The sequence below is a fragment of the Castanea sativa genome, chromosome 1, assembly GCF_040712315.1.
Source record: "Castanea sativa cultivar Marrone di Chiusa Pesio chromosome 1, ASM4071231v1".
In the NCBI taxonomy this organism is placed as follows: domain Eukaryota; kingdom Viridiplantae; phylum Streptophyta; class Magnoliopsida; order Fagales; family Fagaceae; genus Castanea; species Castanea sativa.
The window spans coordinates 77,328,149-77,344,537 of NC_134013.1; the positions used below are offsets into that span (position 1 = coordinate 77,328,149).

The 16,389-nt window shown below is 32.0% G+C and overlaps 1 protein-coding gene across 1 annotated transcript; it reads left to right on the plus strand.

The window, feature by feature from the left end:
- Positions 1-14,227: 14,227 nt before the first annotated feature.
- Positions 14,228-15,289, plus strand: LOC142628090 (uncharacterized). Its single transcript, XM_075802065.1, has 2 exons — positions 14,228-14,523; positions 14,653-15,289. Exons 1-2 carry the CDS (start codon positions 14,229-14,231, stop codon positions 14,916-14,918), a joined length of 561 nt encoding a protein of 186 aa, XP_075658180.1. The 5' UTR covers position 14,228; the 3' UTR covers positions 14,919-15,289.
- Positions 15,290-16,389: the final 1,100 nt, after the last annotated feature.

Genomic DNA, 16,389 nt, shown 5'->3' on the forward strand with positions numbered 1-16,389 from the left:
AATTACACAGATAGAAAATGATAGATAAATTAGAATTATGAAGTTCAAAGTCAAGCTAAGTCCGAAGGTTTCAAAGAATTTGAGCAAACCAACTATAAGTTGGTGGCCTAATTGAAAACCAGAGATAAAAAACAAGATGTTATGAATTTTAATAGGCATAATTTTGAGTACAAATTTCCTATCACACTTTATGTTTCACCAATCATCATATTCATCTGTTTGATTTTTTTTCCTATTTTAAATTTTGATTATTTATAAGAAAAGTCAAAAGCATACATAAAAAGTTGTGATTAGTAGAGAAAAAAATGAAACACAAAACGTGCGACAAAGGATTTCTATCGGCCATTATTGTAGTTAAGGTGTGAGTTTCAATTAGCTTAACTAGTAAAGTCTCTTATAGATGAATAAGAGATTTGAAGTTCAATCTCCGTTTGAACTAAAAACTGATAGGTGTTTTAGTCTAATAACAAAAGGCGCAATTATGGAATCGTCATATGTTGAAATTCTCTATAAAAAAAATTTAAAAAAAAAAAAATTGTAGACAGGGTGGCCCTCATCAGCTGCTTGTGAACGTGAAACCCAAATTATGGTTCTAGAGCATTTATGAGTGGAGGACGCCAACGTCTTTGTCTTAATTGGTTATTGTAAAGATTATCAAGTCCTTGGTAGTTGGTAGTAGCTTGCATTTTGTGAAAATCATATTGTAACTTGCATTCCTAATCCTTGACCGCCAAACTTGGTTTTGGAAATTTGTCTTCAAGAATAATCATCGGCCTTATCCATAGAGGATGAGATTAATTACTTGGATGCTTACTCAATTAGAGTCTTCTCTCTAACTCCCTCTCCCTCTCTCATTTTATTTTGTTTGGCCAGTTAGGATGACTTGTTTCTATTGGTTTATTATGTTAAAAAAATATAGTTGTAATTTGAAAAAAAAAAATTTTGTAGGATTTTAGAAAATGACAAAGTTTGCCTACGAACTTAGTTGTAGTCGAGAATTACAATCAATAATAGGAAAATGACATAAACACGTGCCATCTTTCTATTGTTGATTATAAGTTTAGTCTATAACTAAGTTTATAGTCAATCATTGTCCTTCAAAAAGTTGTAGAATAGTTAGTGGTAAAAATTAACAAACCTAGTATTATACCTGTACAATGTACTACATAATTAAGAATCATAGGTAAACTAAAAGTAAAATATTTTCATGAAATAATTAAAATTAATTAATAAAATAGATAGTAAAAATAAAAAGAATAAAAATTATTTCAAGTCACATGACAAATTAATGCAAATTGTGAAAAAAATTATTAAAAATAAAAAATTTAATAGATTATTAAAAAACTTACATTAAATATCAAAATTGGTATTAAGTTTCTTTGAATTTTTTATAATTAAGTTTTAATTGAAATAGTTTTTTTTAAAAAAACTTTGATAATAGAGTTTCACTTAAAGTAAAATATATCATTGTATTTATATTGAGTTACGTGAAAAACTTATGTCATACACATGTACGGAGCTGTACATGGACTGGGGGGCAACGGCCCCTCCTTTTTTTTTTTTCTTTTTTTTTTAAATTACTTCATTAATAAGTACTAATTTTAGCATTTTGTTCAATAAAATTACATTTTACCTCCCTTAATAATGTCATCAATTCTTTTGAGAGTAATGTTATAGTCACAAACGTTTTTACAAACTATTGAGATAGCAAATTCTTATTGATTCGTATACTTGCATCACTTTTTACTTATCAATAACCACTTACCACATTAGCAATTTGTAAAAAAAATTTAGTGTTAGCATTTTTCACCTTTTAAAGGCCATAAAAAATTAATAGATTAAATCTAAATCAAAATATACAAGCCCAGAAAGATTAACCCAGCAATATAAATTATCAATAATAAAACTAAAAAAATTAAGCCCAATCAATTTATTTATTCAAAACAAACAACTTGGTCATTTAAAAAATATAAAAAAATCCTTAGTAGTAAAGCAATAGAGTTAAAGGCCAAAGTCGCTGCACACAGCTGGTAGCAGAGTCGCCTCTCTAACTTTAAGTCCTGGCTCTGTCTCTGGTCATGCAACTTGTAATACTAACATTGTCTCATGTGGTTCAAGCACGACATAAACAACCTAGTTTTTAACAATAATAAATTATTGAAATAATATAAAATATATATAATGTTTTCAATTTCTAGAAACTCTTGGTAATATAACTCTAATTGAAGTAGTATTTTTAAAGTTTTTCAAAATTTTGGCAATAGATGTTCATTTTTAATGTGTTTATAATGTGATACATCACATTAGGAGGAAATATTGAAAAATAATAATAAAAAGCTAGAGCACATCCACTTGGCACAATCAAAGGTGATAACAACTTCTGTTAAATAATATATGATATAGTATGACTTAAACATGATTTTATATAATATTAATTTTATGGTGAATGTTTGGTGACAATAATTAAATGATTGATTATCATATAAATTCACAATTTTTGTATAGTGTACTAAAAGTATAATAATATCATCTGCAATCTCAGAAAATAATAATAATAATAATAATAATAATAATAATAATAATAATATCTGTAAGTTTTTTTTTTCTTTTTTTTGTTGTTGCATTTAGATTGGTTTTATTCACAACATGTATGAATTTCTATTACTCTTAATAAATAATAACTCATTGAGGACTACATTTAAAATAAGGAAATTTACTTTAAAAATAAGGTGATTCATATTGATGAAAAGAAGAGTAAGAGTTGTTTGAGGTAGTTTGGTCATATTGAGAGGAGAGTGATACTTGAGAAAGAGCAAGCTGATATAAGTTAGATAGAATGTATTTAAATATATATATATATATATATGAGTTAGATAGAATAGAATAATGAAAAAGAATACATGTGATCAACCTAATTTGTTGAAGATCCATAATCAATCAAAAAAAAAATGAAACAAAGATTTGGTGGTTGTTATTGTTGAGGATATGAATTGGAACAATACAAAAAGTTTATGATTTTAATTAAAACTCTTTAAAATTTTGGGTTTAATTTGAAAACACCCCAAACTTTTAAATAAAAAAATCTATATAATTTATAATAATAAAAAAATTCATAAAGCGTAGTCACTAAACTCAAAGAAATTGTAGCAACTTAGCACAAAATCAATTTCAAATACTTAGACTTAAACTTTTATTACATGGTATAAGATTTTAAACTTATCCAAAAATATACAGTAACTAGTACCAAATTCCAATGGTCCTTAATTGTTTCTCAACAAAAACCAATGGTCCAATGTTATCAACTGGAAGCTTCTTTGGTTCGAACATTCCAGGGAAAAAAAATTCCACAAAACCGTAGTCCAAAATCCAGTCCAAACAAATGAACAATCCAAAAAAAAAAAAAAAAACCAAACAAAACTGGAAACTCCTTGTTCACATTTTAATTTTTTTTCTTTTCTTTGTTTGGTAGGTTCGTGCACCTTTCAAAATCTAAGAGTCCCATTTGAGCATCATAATTAAACAACTGTTTCGCTTTTACAAGCACTTTCATATTCTCGAAACTTGAGAATTGTTTACGCTAAAAAACCAGAGCAGTTACCAGATTTTTAAGCTTTCTTTAACATTGGAGGAAATCAACGTCGTCACTTTTTTTTGAAGTAGAATCTTTATTTTCTTTTTCTAAAGTAGAGTTGTCTTTACAGTGGGGGAATTGGAAATTTGAGAAAAGGTTGGATTCGTTTCATGACTGCCTTTGTAGATGGCCAATTTAATCTCTCGTGGCCTCGCTAAAGTACATAATTATTAAATATAAATAATCATTACATTAAGAATATTTTATTATAGTATACAGACATACACGTTATCTAGAAGAATAATTTTAGAGACATAATCAACGGAACACATAATTTTATTATTATAGACTTAATTTCACAACTTGTTAATTTGTGCGATTATAAGTAGAATGACATTTTTTATTTTGTGCGACCCATCCTTTTATATTACCTACTCATAATTGCACAAGTTAACAAGGTATGAATTTGGTTTAAAAATAGTTGTGTACGACTTGTGTCCATACTTTGGAAACTTTTTACAATTCACATAAGCTTGGTCATTGTAGGTTGAAGCCTTCGGTTTCTTAAGATTCACAAAACATAAGCGTTTGGAGGAAAATTCTAAAGTTTAGGGAAGTAACTGAGCCCTAGATGAAATGAAACATAGTTTGACTGGAAGCCGTGAGAAGCATTTCCTTTGATATGGTAAGTGACATCCAAAGGGTTGAGTGGTCTTTGAAGTAGAATGGTGGACACTTTATATATATATATATATAGGTCTAACACAATAACGTGGATAAGCAAAAAGTTTTTGATAATAGGATAAATATATGATAAAAGTTAAAACTTGCTTGATAATAGGTTTTGTATACACATTTTGTATTTAGTGCACTTATTTTATAATATAACAAAAAAAGTAAACTGCAAGCTCGTTTAATTATTGCTTGCACGGTCATTTGAATTATTAAAAGAAATAAAAACCAAAAGAGAAGAAAGAAATGATAGAAATGGAATCTTTGTCTGGAATTTTAGAATAATTTTGTTTGAAAGGACCAACTTTTGTCCCCTCTTTTTCTCAACCATATTTCCTTTTTTTCTTTTTAATCAAAAATAAAAAAAAATAATTATTTTTTTCCTTATCCCTCACTTCTAAGAAAATATCAGGAAAACACATAATCAAATATCAGGGCAAAGTTTAAGTCCGACGCTCTTATGTATTAGACTTGATACAATGTATACATGTGATAAAATTTTGAACGCATATTCACATCGTGTTAAGTTTAATGTATAAGTACACTAAATACAAATTGTGTTCCAATGATTATAATGTTCAATCTTTTCCATGAACTTGCTTGATCAACTTCTCTTCTATGAATAGACACATATTCGCATTGTATTAGGTCTAATGTGTAAGTGCACTAAAATCCAAAACTTGTTCCAATGATTATAATGTTTAACCATTTCCTTGAATTTGCTTTATCAACTTATTCTGTGTGTGTGTGTGTGTGTGTGTGTGTGTGTGTGTGTGTGTGTGTGTGTGTGTGTGTGTGTGTGTGTGTGTGTGTGAGAGAGAGAGAGAGAGAGAGAGAGAGAGAGATTTTTATTTATTTAATTATTGTAGTCAATTAGTTTTTTTTGGGACTCACATAACATTCAATTGAATAAGTATTTGTTTATTTTCTTTCATTAATTTTTTTCACACTACAGTGATCCATTAAGGATGTGTTTGTTTCGACTGTAAACATTTTTTATTGTGAAATATCTTCAAGTGAAAACCTTTCCCCAAATATCAGGGCAAGATTTAGGTCCAATGCTCCTATGTATTTAGACGTGCCAAGTCGGGCGGGTTGGGTTGGGTCAATCGAGTTTGCGGGTCAATCGAGTCACTGGTCAAAACGGGTCATTTTAAAACGGGTCAATCAGGTCGCGGGTCGGGTCGAGTTGACTCGTATTTTTCAAACAAGCTTTTTTTTTTCAATTAAAAAAATAAATCAATGACATTGACAACCTGTTTAGAGAGAATGAATAAAATCAATTAAGGAAATGAATTGCACTTAATGCCACTTGTTAATATCCTTTCAATTATGACAATTTTGAGCATGAAAAAAATTATTTAAAAATGCACTTTTGGTCCCTACATTTTGAGTCAATTCCCATTTTGGTCCCAAAATTGATTTCTTTGCTAATGTCATCCCTAAAACAAGAAAATCGTTTTTAAAATGGTCCTTTCCGTCAGGCTAGAAACGGAGAAATCCTACGTGGCTAACAGAATGCCCTGTTTGCTGATGGGGCGCTGACGTGGCTATTAAAATATTATTAAAAAAGATTATTTGGCATATTTAAATGCCATGTCAGCATTTTAATTTTTTTAAATAAAGCCACGTCAGAAAATTTATATAAAAAAAATTTTAATTTAAAAAAAAACTTAAATCTAATTTAATTAAAAAAAAAACTTGTTTCTCAACAAAAAAAAAAAAAACTAGGTGTTCTTCGTGTTCTTCCCCATCAAACCCAGGAAGAACTCAAACCCAGCAACCAAACAACAAACACAAACCAACACCTATCATCCCACAGCAAAGGAGCTATTTCATTTCAGGCTTATTCTTATCTCTCCTCTCTCACTTCTTTTCTTTGCTCTCTCTTCTCTCCCTCTGTTCTCTGTTCTCGTCGAGACCCAAACCCACCAACCCAGCACCCAACGTCACGGAGGCTTCTTCTTCTCTCCCTCTTTTCTCTGTTCTCGCCGAGACCCAAACCCACCAACCCTGCACCCAACGTCGCGGAGGCTTGTTCTTCTCTCCCTCTTTCTTTGTTCTTTGTTCTCTCTTCGTGGGTCTGCGTGGATCGAAGGAGTCGTGAGCGTGGATCGAATGGTGGATCAAAGCGTGGGTCTGATTGTTCATGGGTCGGAGCGTGGATCGTAGGAGTCGTGGTCCGATTTGGTTGATTTGGTTTGTGGGTTTTTTTTTTTCTTTTTTTCTTGCTGTGGATGGTGGTGATTTCTTGAGAAGTGGTGGAGGAGGAAGTGGTGATTTCTTGTTGTGATTAAATTTTTTTTTTTTTCCGCTGCTATGGTTTGGGGTTGTGGTTGGTGGGCGACGGTGGAAGTGGTGGTCAGATTTGTGGGTTTGGCCATGTGGTGTGCTGTTGGTTTGGGTTTTTGTTTCTGTTGTGGTGTGTTGTTGTGGTTCTGCCGATTTGGGTATGTGTTTGTTGTTTAGTTGCTGGGTTTGTTTTCTGGGAATGTGGGTTTGAGTTCTTCCTGGGTTTGATGGGGAAGAACACGAAGAACATTGAACACCAAATTTTTTTTAAAATTTTTTTTTTTGAGAAACAAGTTTTTTTTTAATTAAATTAGATTTAAGGTTTTTTTTTTTAATTTAATTTATTTTTTATATAAATTTTCTTACGTGGCTTTATTTTTAAAAAAATTAAAATGCTGACATGGCATTTAAATATGTCAAATAATCTTTTTTAATAATATTTTAATAGCCACGTCAGCACCACGTCAGCAAACAGAACATTCCGTTAACTACGTAGGATTTCTCCGTTTCTAGCCTGACGGAAAGGACCATTTTAAAAACGATTTTCTTTTTTTAGGGATGAGATTAGCAAAGAAATCAATTTTGGGACCAAAATGGGAATTGACCCAAAATGTAGGGACCCAAAGTGCATTTTCGCCAAAAAATTATTTATAATCATAAATTCATGATGGACAAAGTCTTCAATATTAATAGTTCACTGTCAATATACATATAATTACAAGTTTACAACTTCAAAAAGAGAATATATGCCGAGAAAGAGAAATATTGGTCTGAATATTTAAGAACTGAAAGAACTAAGAAGAGAAGATAAAATTTATAAAAATAAAAAAAAAAAAAGAGTAGAGGCACAGTCGCATAGAGAGAAAAGAGTAGAGGGCAGAGGTGGAGAAAAGCTGAAAGGGTAGAGGTAGACGCGCAAGCTTTATGTGAAAATGAAAAAGTGTGATGTGCGTGCCAAAATAAGACCACTGGGCCTAAGGGGTATTTGGGCTCACAATTTATTTGTATGGTAGGTTTTTGGATTTCCTACCACGGGTGGCGCTATGCTCGGCTGCCCCGTTTCCGAAGTCTCCCTTCTTTCAATTAGACTTGATACAATGTATACACATGATAAAATTTTGAATACGTATCCACATCGTATCAAGTCCAATGTATAAGTGCACTAAATACAAAATGTGTTCCAATGATTATAATGTTCAATCATTTCCTTGAACTTGCTTGATCAACTTATCTTCTATGATTAGACACATATTCACATTGTATTAGGTCTAGTGTATGAGTGCACTAACTCCAAAACATGTTCCAATGATTATAATGTTTAACATTTGCTTTATCAACTTATTGTGTGTGTGTGTGTGTGTGTGAGAGAGAGAGAGAGAGAGAGTTATTTATTTATTTATTGCAGTCGATTAGTTTTTTTGGGACTCACATAACATTCAATTGAATAAGTATTTGTTTATTTTCTTTCATTAATTTTTTCACACTACATTGATCCATTAAGGATATGTTTGTTTCAACTGTAAACATTTTTTATCTTGAAATATCTTCAAGTGAAAACCTTTTCCCAAAAAGAAAATATTTTCAAGTTTTTGGTTACATTTTTTAAAATGCTTTATAAAACATTTTTAAGCATTTGGTCCTAAAAATGCTCCAAAAAACACATTGTCTTAGCTCCCATATAGTTTAGTAATAAACAAATTATAATCCAAAAAACCCAAAATAATGACAATTGACCAATCGAGAGACAGAGAATGTGTGAGAGAGAAATAGACTAAAGAAGGTGATGGTGAGACCAACAACCTTGCATTCTAGCAGACAGTGATCTTGTGTTCTAGCAAAAGATGCCAAATGTTAGAGAGAGAGAGAGAGAGAGAGAGAGAGAGAGAGAGAGAGAGAGAGAGAGAGGTGGTGATGACAACAATGAGAGGTGGTGTTTGGGTGTTTGGGCTACTAACAGTGGGGTGGGGATGAAAGTTGGGTTAATGAGTTTTAGGTGAGAGGTAAAATATTAGGACCTCAAATCAGGGTGTAAAATATTTTACACTAAAACACCATTTTTTTTTCAATTAACGAGAAATCATTTTCAGGTTGACCAACAATTTTAGTCATCCCAAACATCTGCAAATGCAAAAAATATTTTTCAAAAATCAATTTCAAGGGAAACAAATGCATCCTAAATTCCTCCTTAACGGATATACACAAATGCACCCCGTAACAAAAAGCCAAGGAAAACTTATTAATGATAATTATTATATGGCCTCATCAAAACTATGACTAAAGACTTATAATAAGGAGTTCAAAAGTGCTTAATCTTTACAATTGATTGGGATGGTGATTATCCAAAACTTGGATTATGTAATAGTCTAAGTTGACATTGTGTTCTCTTTGTTTAAAAAATAGAAATAATTAAGAAATAAAAAATTAAACGATAAAGAAATTATTGAATTGGCATAATCTTAATTACAACTTGGAAATTATAAAAAATTGTATTATTAGATTTAGTCAAATGGAAAGGTATAATCTAATTTGTTAAGAATTTTATAGTTTAGCAAGTACCTTTTTACGTTAAAAAAAAAAAACATTTTCTCTATTATCCATCCATTATCGAATTGTATTAAAAAAAATAGTATATATTAAACCTCATCTAATCTAACCGCAATCTAGGACCAAGGCCATTTGGAGGGCCAATCCAAACAGGGTCGCATATGTGAGATGATGTCCATTGTACAACATGAACAGTGGCATGCGCAGCATTATTAAATAAAATTAATAAAAAAGAAAGATTTTGTATGCCTTTATTGGGTACCAAAGTTCTAAGATCGTTCACAGCCGGGCTTGTATATTCTATACGTTGATATATTTTATCATTAAACCTTTAAAATGATGCTCCAGCCTAACCTGCAAATTGTGTTAATTGTAAAAAATTTTATAATGTTGTTACAGTGCCATCCTATCTGTAGCAAAATTGTATAATTAAAAATTATTATTATATTATCTCGTATTGGGTTTTGTTTGGATTTTGGGTTATATTATTTTATTGTGTAAAAATATTATTTTAATGTATTGTATTATAAAATTAAAGTTAGGATGTTAGAGTATTATAAAATAATATTGTATAATTGATAAAGTAATTTTTTAAAATGGTAAAATAAGATAAAATGACATTTTGGACTGTGATGCTCTAATACCGTTGGTCTAAAGTCATTTTCTAATCTTGAACTAGATCTGACCGATCATCAAGAAACTCCCAATCTTCAGGCATAGAAGCCTGACAATCTAAAGATGTCATCGCTGACAGAGGGCTATGTTTATTCAACGAAAAACCTTAATAATAGAAGCAAACCCACACCTACATTGCACGCGCTCTTCGCACGTCTACCCTTCCACTCTCCATTATTCACTGCACCCGTATAACTAATCTCTCCACGCTTTCCATTTACTTTTGTTTATTTATATTCACATCAGAGTTTTCCATTAACAAGTTACGGTCACTTATTAGTTTATTGTACCTGAATGATCAGTGATCAGATTCAATGCACAGTTCTTTTTATCATTGTCAGCATGTGTAAAATGGATTTATAGGGTCACCGTGAGTCATTTGTTATGTTTTAAATACATGAATAAGCAATTAGCATGAATGGGTGCGTGTTAGAAGTTAGATAACTTTAGCCCAATTATAAATGTTTATTTTTATAGAAATAATTAAACCTATCTTCTTCTTCTTCTTTTTTATTTTTTATTTTTTATCTTAGATATCATAGTTAAAAACATCAAAATTTGTAAATTGAGTTACAAAAGTCTTGATTACACTTATTAAATCTCAATTACATTACGTGTAACTAAATCAAGTTTAAATTGAGGTTCAAGAAATAGCCTAGTTAGAGTAAGTAGTTCTAGTGCCACAATCCACTCATGTGACAAGTTGTGGTTGGTAGATGGGTGTCTGGTGTCCCCACATGGACCCACTATCACCTCTCCACCAACCACAACTTGCCACATGAGTGAGTTCTGGCACAAGTTGTGACACCAAACTTATTCAGTTAGAGTGGTATCATTTGCAGTGCCCTGTGTCTGTGATTCAATTCTCACCTCATTTTCTTCAATTTTCTATCTATCTTGAGGGGAAAAAACCCTTAAGTTTAAATTGTTAAAAACTTGCACTTTACTCATGTGCAACCTGATTGTATTTATTTTTAGTTCATGAGATTAATGTATTCAAAATCTCAAATGTGATTCTAGTAGGTAAATGTGATGACGAATCATTGATTATGTCTTTGACCTGGCAGTTAAGTACCTACCAATGGAGTACTTCCAAGATATAAAATCGACCATAGTAGCACCGACTTAGAGTCTCCCACGCATAAGTGAGTGACTTTACTAGAGAAACACTATTTTTTGAGTGTATAGATTGCTCATACCTCACTCTATTTGAGAAGCCATGCATTTATAGACTTGTTGGTGACCTATATTACTCCTTAATTATGGTCATCATATTAATTATGGCACAAATGGGCATTGACTTTCCATGAATGGATGTATTCCAATTCCTTCAATTTCCATTATGGGTGTGTTGATACCCAAAAAATTACAAAGAAAATGTCAACTCAAGGAACCAAGTCATGGGCCCTATGGAAGCATAAAGGAACCATGGTCCAATACTCTTGTAAAAATATAAGAAACAACTACAAAATAGGCAAAATGCCCAAAAGAAAGAAAATAACCTTGTATAAGGAGGAAAATGACCCAAAAAAGGGTACAATAGAAAAGGTTCCTTGAAAAGGAACCAAGAAAGCCCTATAAGAAAGGGGTCAAGTCCATGGGTTCACCAAGGAAAATGGCCACAAAGGACTGGGTCCCCTTTGGTGGGAAAAACCTAAAAGGGGTTTATGATATCTAAAAAGAAGCCTTGAAATTAGCAAATGAGAGTCAACCATCCTATAGGGGATGGGCTTGAGGAACCTCTTAGAGATAACATTTTCAATTTCTGCAATTATCAAATTTTGCTATTTTTAGAAAAATGGCTATTTTGCCACCTAATTACATGATTAGAGTGGGTTAGGGTTTCTGGGCATTTTCATAGCCACCCTAAGGTTTCTTTTACTATTTAAACATATTGCAGCCTCTAAGACAATTCATTTTTCAGATTTATAAAAATACAGACTTTGTCTATTTCTCTCTAGTGGATTCCAGAACCCTATCACCTTGTGGATTCAAAATGCCCCTCCTGGATTCGAGGTTTTCATTAAGAAGCTAACGTGTTTAGTTTCTTTTCCATCCAAAAAACAACATGTTTGTTTTCTTGTAGTTTCCATGACATCACACTCTAAAAGCTCTCCCAAATCAAAGAGCATCAATACCATTTTAGGAAAAATGAGCTCAGATTGAAAAGTCCCATTAAAGTGGATAACTTCTAAAAACATCACATACTCATCGACTTTGCCCAGTGCTTGAATTGATTAAAAAAAGAAAAGAAATCCATAAGAAGAAAAACAACCAAGGATGAGTTCCCAAAAAAGAGAAATATGAACCAAAAAGGGAAAAATATGTGCATAGTCCTAATCCTAGAGAAAACGCAAGATCAAGGAGAATAGGAGAAGAAGGTAATTTTATGCCCTTCACAAACCAATATAAAAGTGGAAGGTAGCCATGGGAGACAACAACAAGCAAGTTAGAAGAAAGAGAGAGAAAAAGTAAGATAATAGGCAAAGAAAGATTAGCAAATGTAGAACTTTGAGAAAATTTCATCTAAGAGAAAAGAAAAGCTTAGGTCAAGTTCCTAGAGAAGAGCATTGAATAAAGAAAAGCTATTTATGATAGAATTTGGTTAGGGCTTCACACTGATCTAAGGGTTTGAGTTTCACAAGCCTTGTAGACCCAAAGAGGCTACTTAAGTCTGTGGAGCTTAAGGCTTATGGGCATTGTGGGTTTGGCCATCCTAAGTATTTGTGCGCTTGGATACTTTGACCAACTGATGAAAATTCCTTGAAATATTTGTGCTTGATTATTACTCTTTTAGCTTTTGCAAAGAATAAGTTGTTATATACTTGTGTGTATTTACCTTGTGTTTACTTAGAGTTCCTTGGTTTGTGCGCAAATCGGTTCAGTGAAACGGTCCAAACAGATCACGGTGAATTGAATCCAGTTCACCCATTCAGTATCTCATTTCTTCCTTGGCCCTTCAACAAACCTACAACATCATATTGGGTTTAGGCTTAAGGGACGGTCCAGAAAGGGCCCCATAGGGTGCATCTCATCGATGGTGTTCACATTCGTTTATGGACTATGGAGTTCTATGCTCATGCCCAAGCTCCATGTGCAAGTTCACTTAATCTTTAGATTATCACTTCATTCGATCGGCTTCAAATTATTGGAATAGTGAGGATGATCAAACCATGTTCCTATGCCCAAAATGAGAAGGTCGTGGATGTTAATTAGACTTGTTTAGGCCATTAAATTGTAAATAACTTTTTTTTCCCAATTTAAGTAATTCAAGCAAGTATACATTCTTTTGCTGAGATTTTTTATTTTATTTTGTTTTTATTTTTTATTTTTTTGCTGAGAAGCAAGTATAAATTCTATCCAACTAGAAGAAGAGACGTTGTATGAAATTTTTTTGCAATGTTAGTTGGGCTCTAAAAATTTTATGCCCACGTTCTTGGTTCTTCCTTGTATGGTTTCTTTAATCTCAATCACATTTTAGCTAGTTGCCCCTGAATTTAAGTGTGAGATGAGCTGGAGTTCTTCTATCACCTTAAAAAAAAAAGGGGGGGGGGGGGGGGGGAGGGTGGGGTGTGGGGACAGTCTAAAAACATCCAATACACAATATTTTGTTACTTTCTTTAAACTTTTGCAGTGATTTTATTTTTGACTCATTACTTTTTTTTTCAAAATAATAATAATTTTTTTTTGCTTGTGGGTAGTTGGTACCTATTTTCTACGGAAGATGTCACTGCATAAGCCAATGTCGGATGACCTCCCCCATATAAATCTATGCTCATGACTCTATCTGACAAAAACTAGAAACACTTTTTTAACCACATTATTCATGCTACCACAGCTAAAACTTTTGAGATAAAATACTTTGGTGCAAATTGCAGGGGTAAAAGACTAATTCAACCTTCAATTTCTCTTCCTCCCTCTCTTTTGATTTAGTCCAAAGCCTCAATAGTTAGATACTATAAAAGTATAAATGCTTACCTTCACCGGAAACTACCCTGCACGCGCAACAATCACACGGATGGGTAAAAAACTTGGAAAAGAACATTATCATATTCCTTAATTAGATTTAGAGTTAGACCTCCCTCAACAAGAAACTGTGACGTCACTTTATCTTTGGCACTGCCGTGCGGTGCACCAGCAAAAGCTAAGCAATCAGACAGTCCCCTCAACCCCAAAAGCCATTAATAGTCTATGCCTGCTTAGTGCTTACATACACATTCACTTTCATTTACTGTACCAATAAAAAAACCAAATCTAAATATTTTAATATAAATATAAAAAAAACAAAACTAACCCTTTATTTGGGTAAGTAAATAAAAGTATAAAACAAAATAATTAAACCCAACTACCCTTCCCTTGAAATAACATAACTATATTAATAAAATATACCCATTTGATTCAAAATTTATAATATATGGTCACATTTGGTCTTCTTCTTATAGCAACCGTCCCTTCTCTCACCTTTTACATCATCACCTCATTCATATATTATATATACTCTGCTCTGTCTAGTCTGGCTTGCTTCTTTCTTGTAACCATGTCTTCAATAATGAGTCCTCAAGGTGTGGTCTTTGCCACAGCCATGGCTGTGTCCGGCACTGTTGTCCTCCTCGTTCTTAAACTTCAAAAGTCTCTCCCAAATACCCAATTCTCCGTTGATCAAACTACTCAGTCCTCACAGCCAATTTTACGTTCTTGTATCTCTTCAGGTACGCAAAAAAAAAAAAAAAATGGTCCTATTTACATGCAGTACTACATACATACTATTTATCTTTTTTCTTTTTCTTTTTTTTTTTTGCTAATGGGTGTTTTTTGCTTCTTTGTTTGGTGGCGTGTAGAGGAAAAGAAGAGGGAAAAGAAGAAGAAAAAAGTTCACTTTGCAAAAGATGTGGTGGATCCAAGTGGGGATGGAGAAGAGTATAGGAAGCAGCATGGTATAATTAGCAGCAATTCTTCTTCTTCTTCTTCTTCATTAGCTTCATCACCAACACCAAAGTTAGAAAAGTATGGAAGTCAAACAAGAGGAATGCCTGCCAATAGGGTGGCTTTGTACAATGGAATTCTCAGGGATCGTGTGGTTCAACGAATGGGGTACTCTTATTGATCCAATTTCTGTGCAAAAATCTGTGTTTATGGTCTCTAATGTAGGCTTTTTTTTTTACCATTCTTCTTTTTAACTTATAATTTTAGAATCTGTAATTAGGAATTGGAAAGGAGACCATAGGCTTTGATGGTTCCTGAAGTTCATGTTCTCATAGTCTGATTGGGAACAGGGTGGAACCTCTTGGAAGAGTTAATTTCTTGGGGTTCTGTAACTTATGTTCATAGTCGTTAATTTTTTTTTCTGGAAAATTCTCTTCCTTCTGTAAAATTTCTTGTTCTCTAGTTCACAAATGTGCTCAAAGAGTATCATGTAATCATAGTCTTTTCTCCCCTTTTTTTTTTATATAATTATTTTATGGGTGCTTTTCTTTTTGGTTGGTCTGACATGTATGTAAATACAGGGACTGCTTAAAAGGCAAACATTGATGGTACTCTTTCTAATTTTCTTTGGTCCTACATGCTGTAATTTCAATTTACAGCATCTGTGTCATTACGCGGGGATTGTATTATTGAATTTTTTTTTTTTTTTTTTTTTTTTTTTTTTTTTTGAAGCATTAAATTGAATGTTGTTGAATGTTGATAGGTGAAGACATTTGTGTTTTCAAGTTATGTTGATTATTCAGCCAAGAAAAAGTTGTGTTAAGCGGTTGGGCCATTGGTTTCGTCCATTTATCATTGAGAATCAATTTTCTGACTAATCTAAGAATCTATTAGGATTTTTAGCCTTTTTTTACCACCACCTTTTTCAAGGAATATCAAGGATTGTCATTGAAAACGGTTCAAGATCAAAATTGGATGTGCTTTTGGTTGTTTGTTTAACATAGAAAAAGAAGTTTTAGTTCAATGTTAGAAATTTCAATTTGATAGTGTGTGTGTATATCTATATGTATGTATGTATGTATATTTATAAAGATTGTTTATCGAAATAGCTAAAGTGACTAAAGAATGAAAAGAAGAAAATTAACATTTCTTTCTTCTAATGCTAATAATAAATAATTTAGTGTCAATGAGGTTATGTTCAAAAATGTTATACGCTACGTCTAAATAATTGATTAAAAAACATAAAGATATAATCCACTAGTGAAAGAAATGTTTATTAAAGAGAGAGAGGTATACTTTTGACCATTAAAATTTGCAGTGCTTTCACACCCCTTTATGTTTCCAAATTTTCGTTTTGACATTTTATATTTGAATCCATTTTTATATTGTCCTTTTTCATTTATGTTGATAATATGATAACACCTAATATTATATAGGTGACTTGGCTTAATGAATACTACTTATTTGACCCTTAACAATCAAATTACAAATAAAAATAAATGACATGATCATTATAAAAACAAAATCAAACATGAAAAGTTAAAATAAACATTTTAAAACATAAAGGATCCAAATAGAAATAACCTTAGATTTTAAGTGCCAAAAATGTACTTTTATCTTTTTTGGGTGAGGGTGAGGGGAAATTACCTAAA

Excerpts from the sequence above, each read along its gene's own strand:
- LOC142628090 (XM_075802065.1), top strand. The coding sequence starts at position 14,229 with ATGGTCACATTTGGTCTTCTTCTTATAGCAACCGTCCCTTCTCTCACC. Across the intron at positions 14,524-14,652 it reads ACGTTCTTGTATCTCTTCAG|AGGAAAAGAAGAGGGAAAAG; the intron begins GTACGCAAAAAA and ends GGTGGCGTGTAG.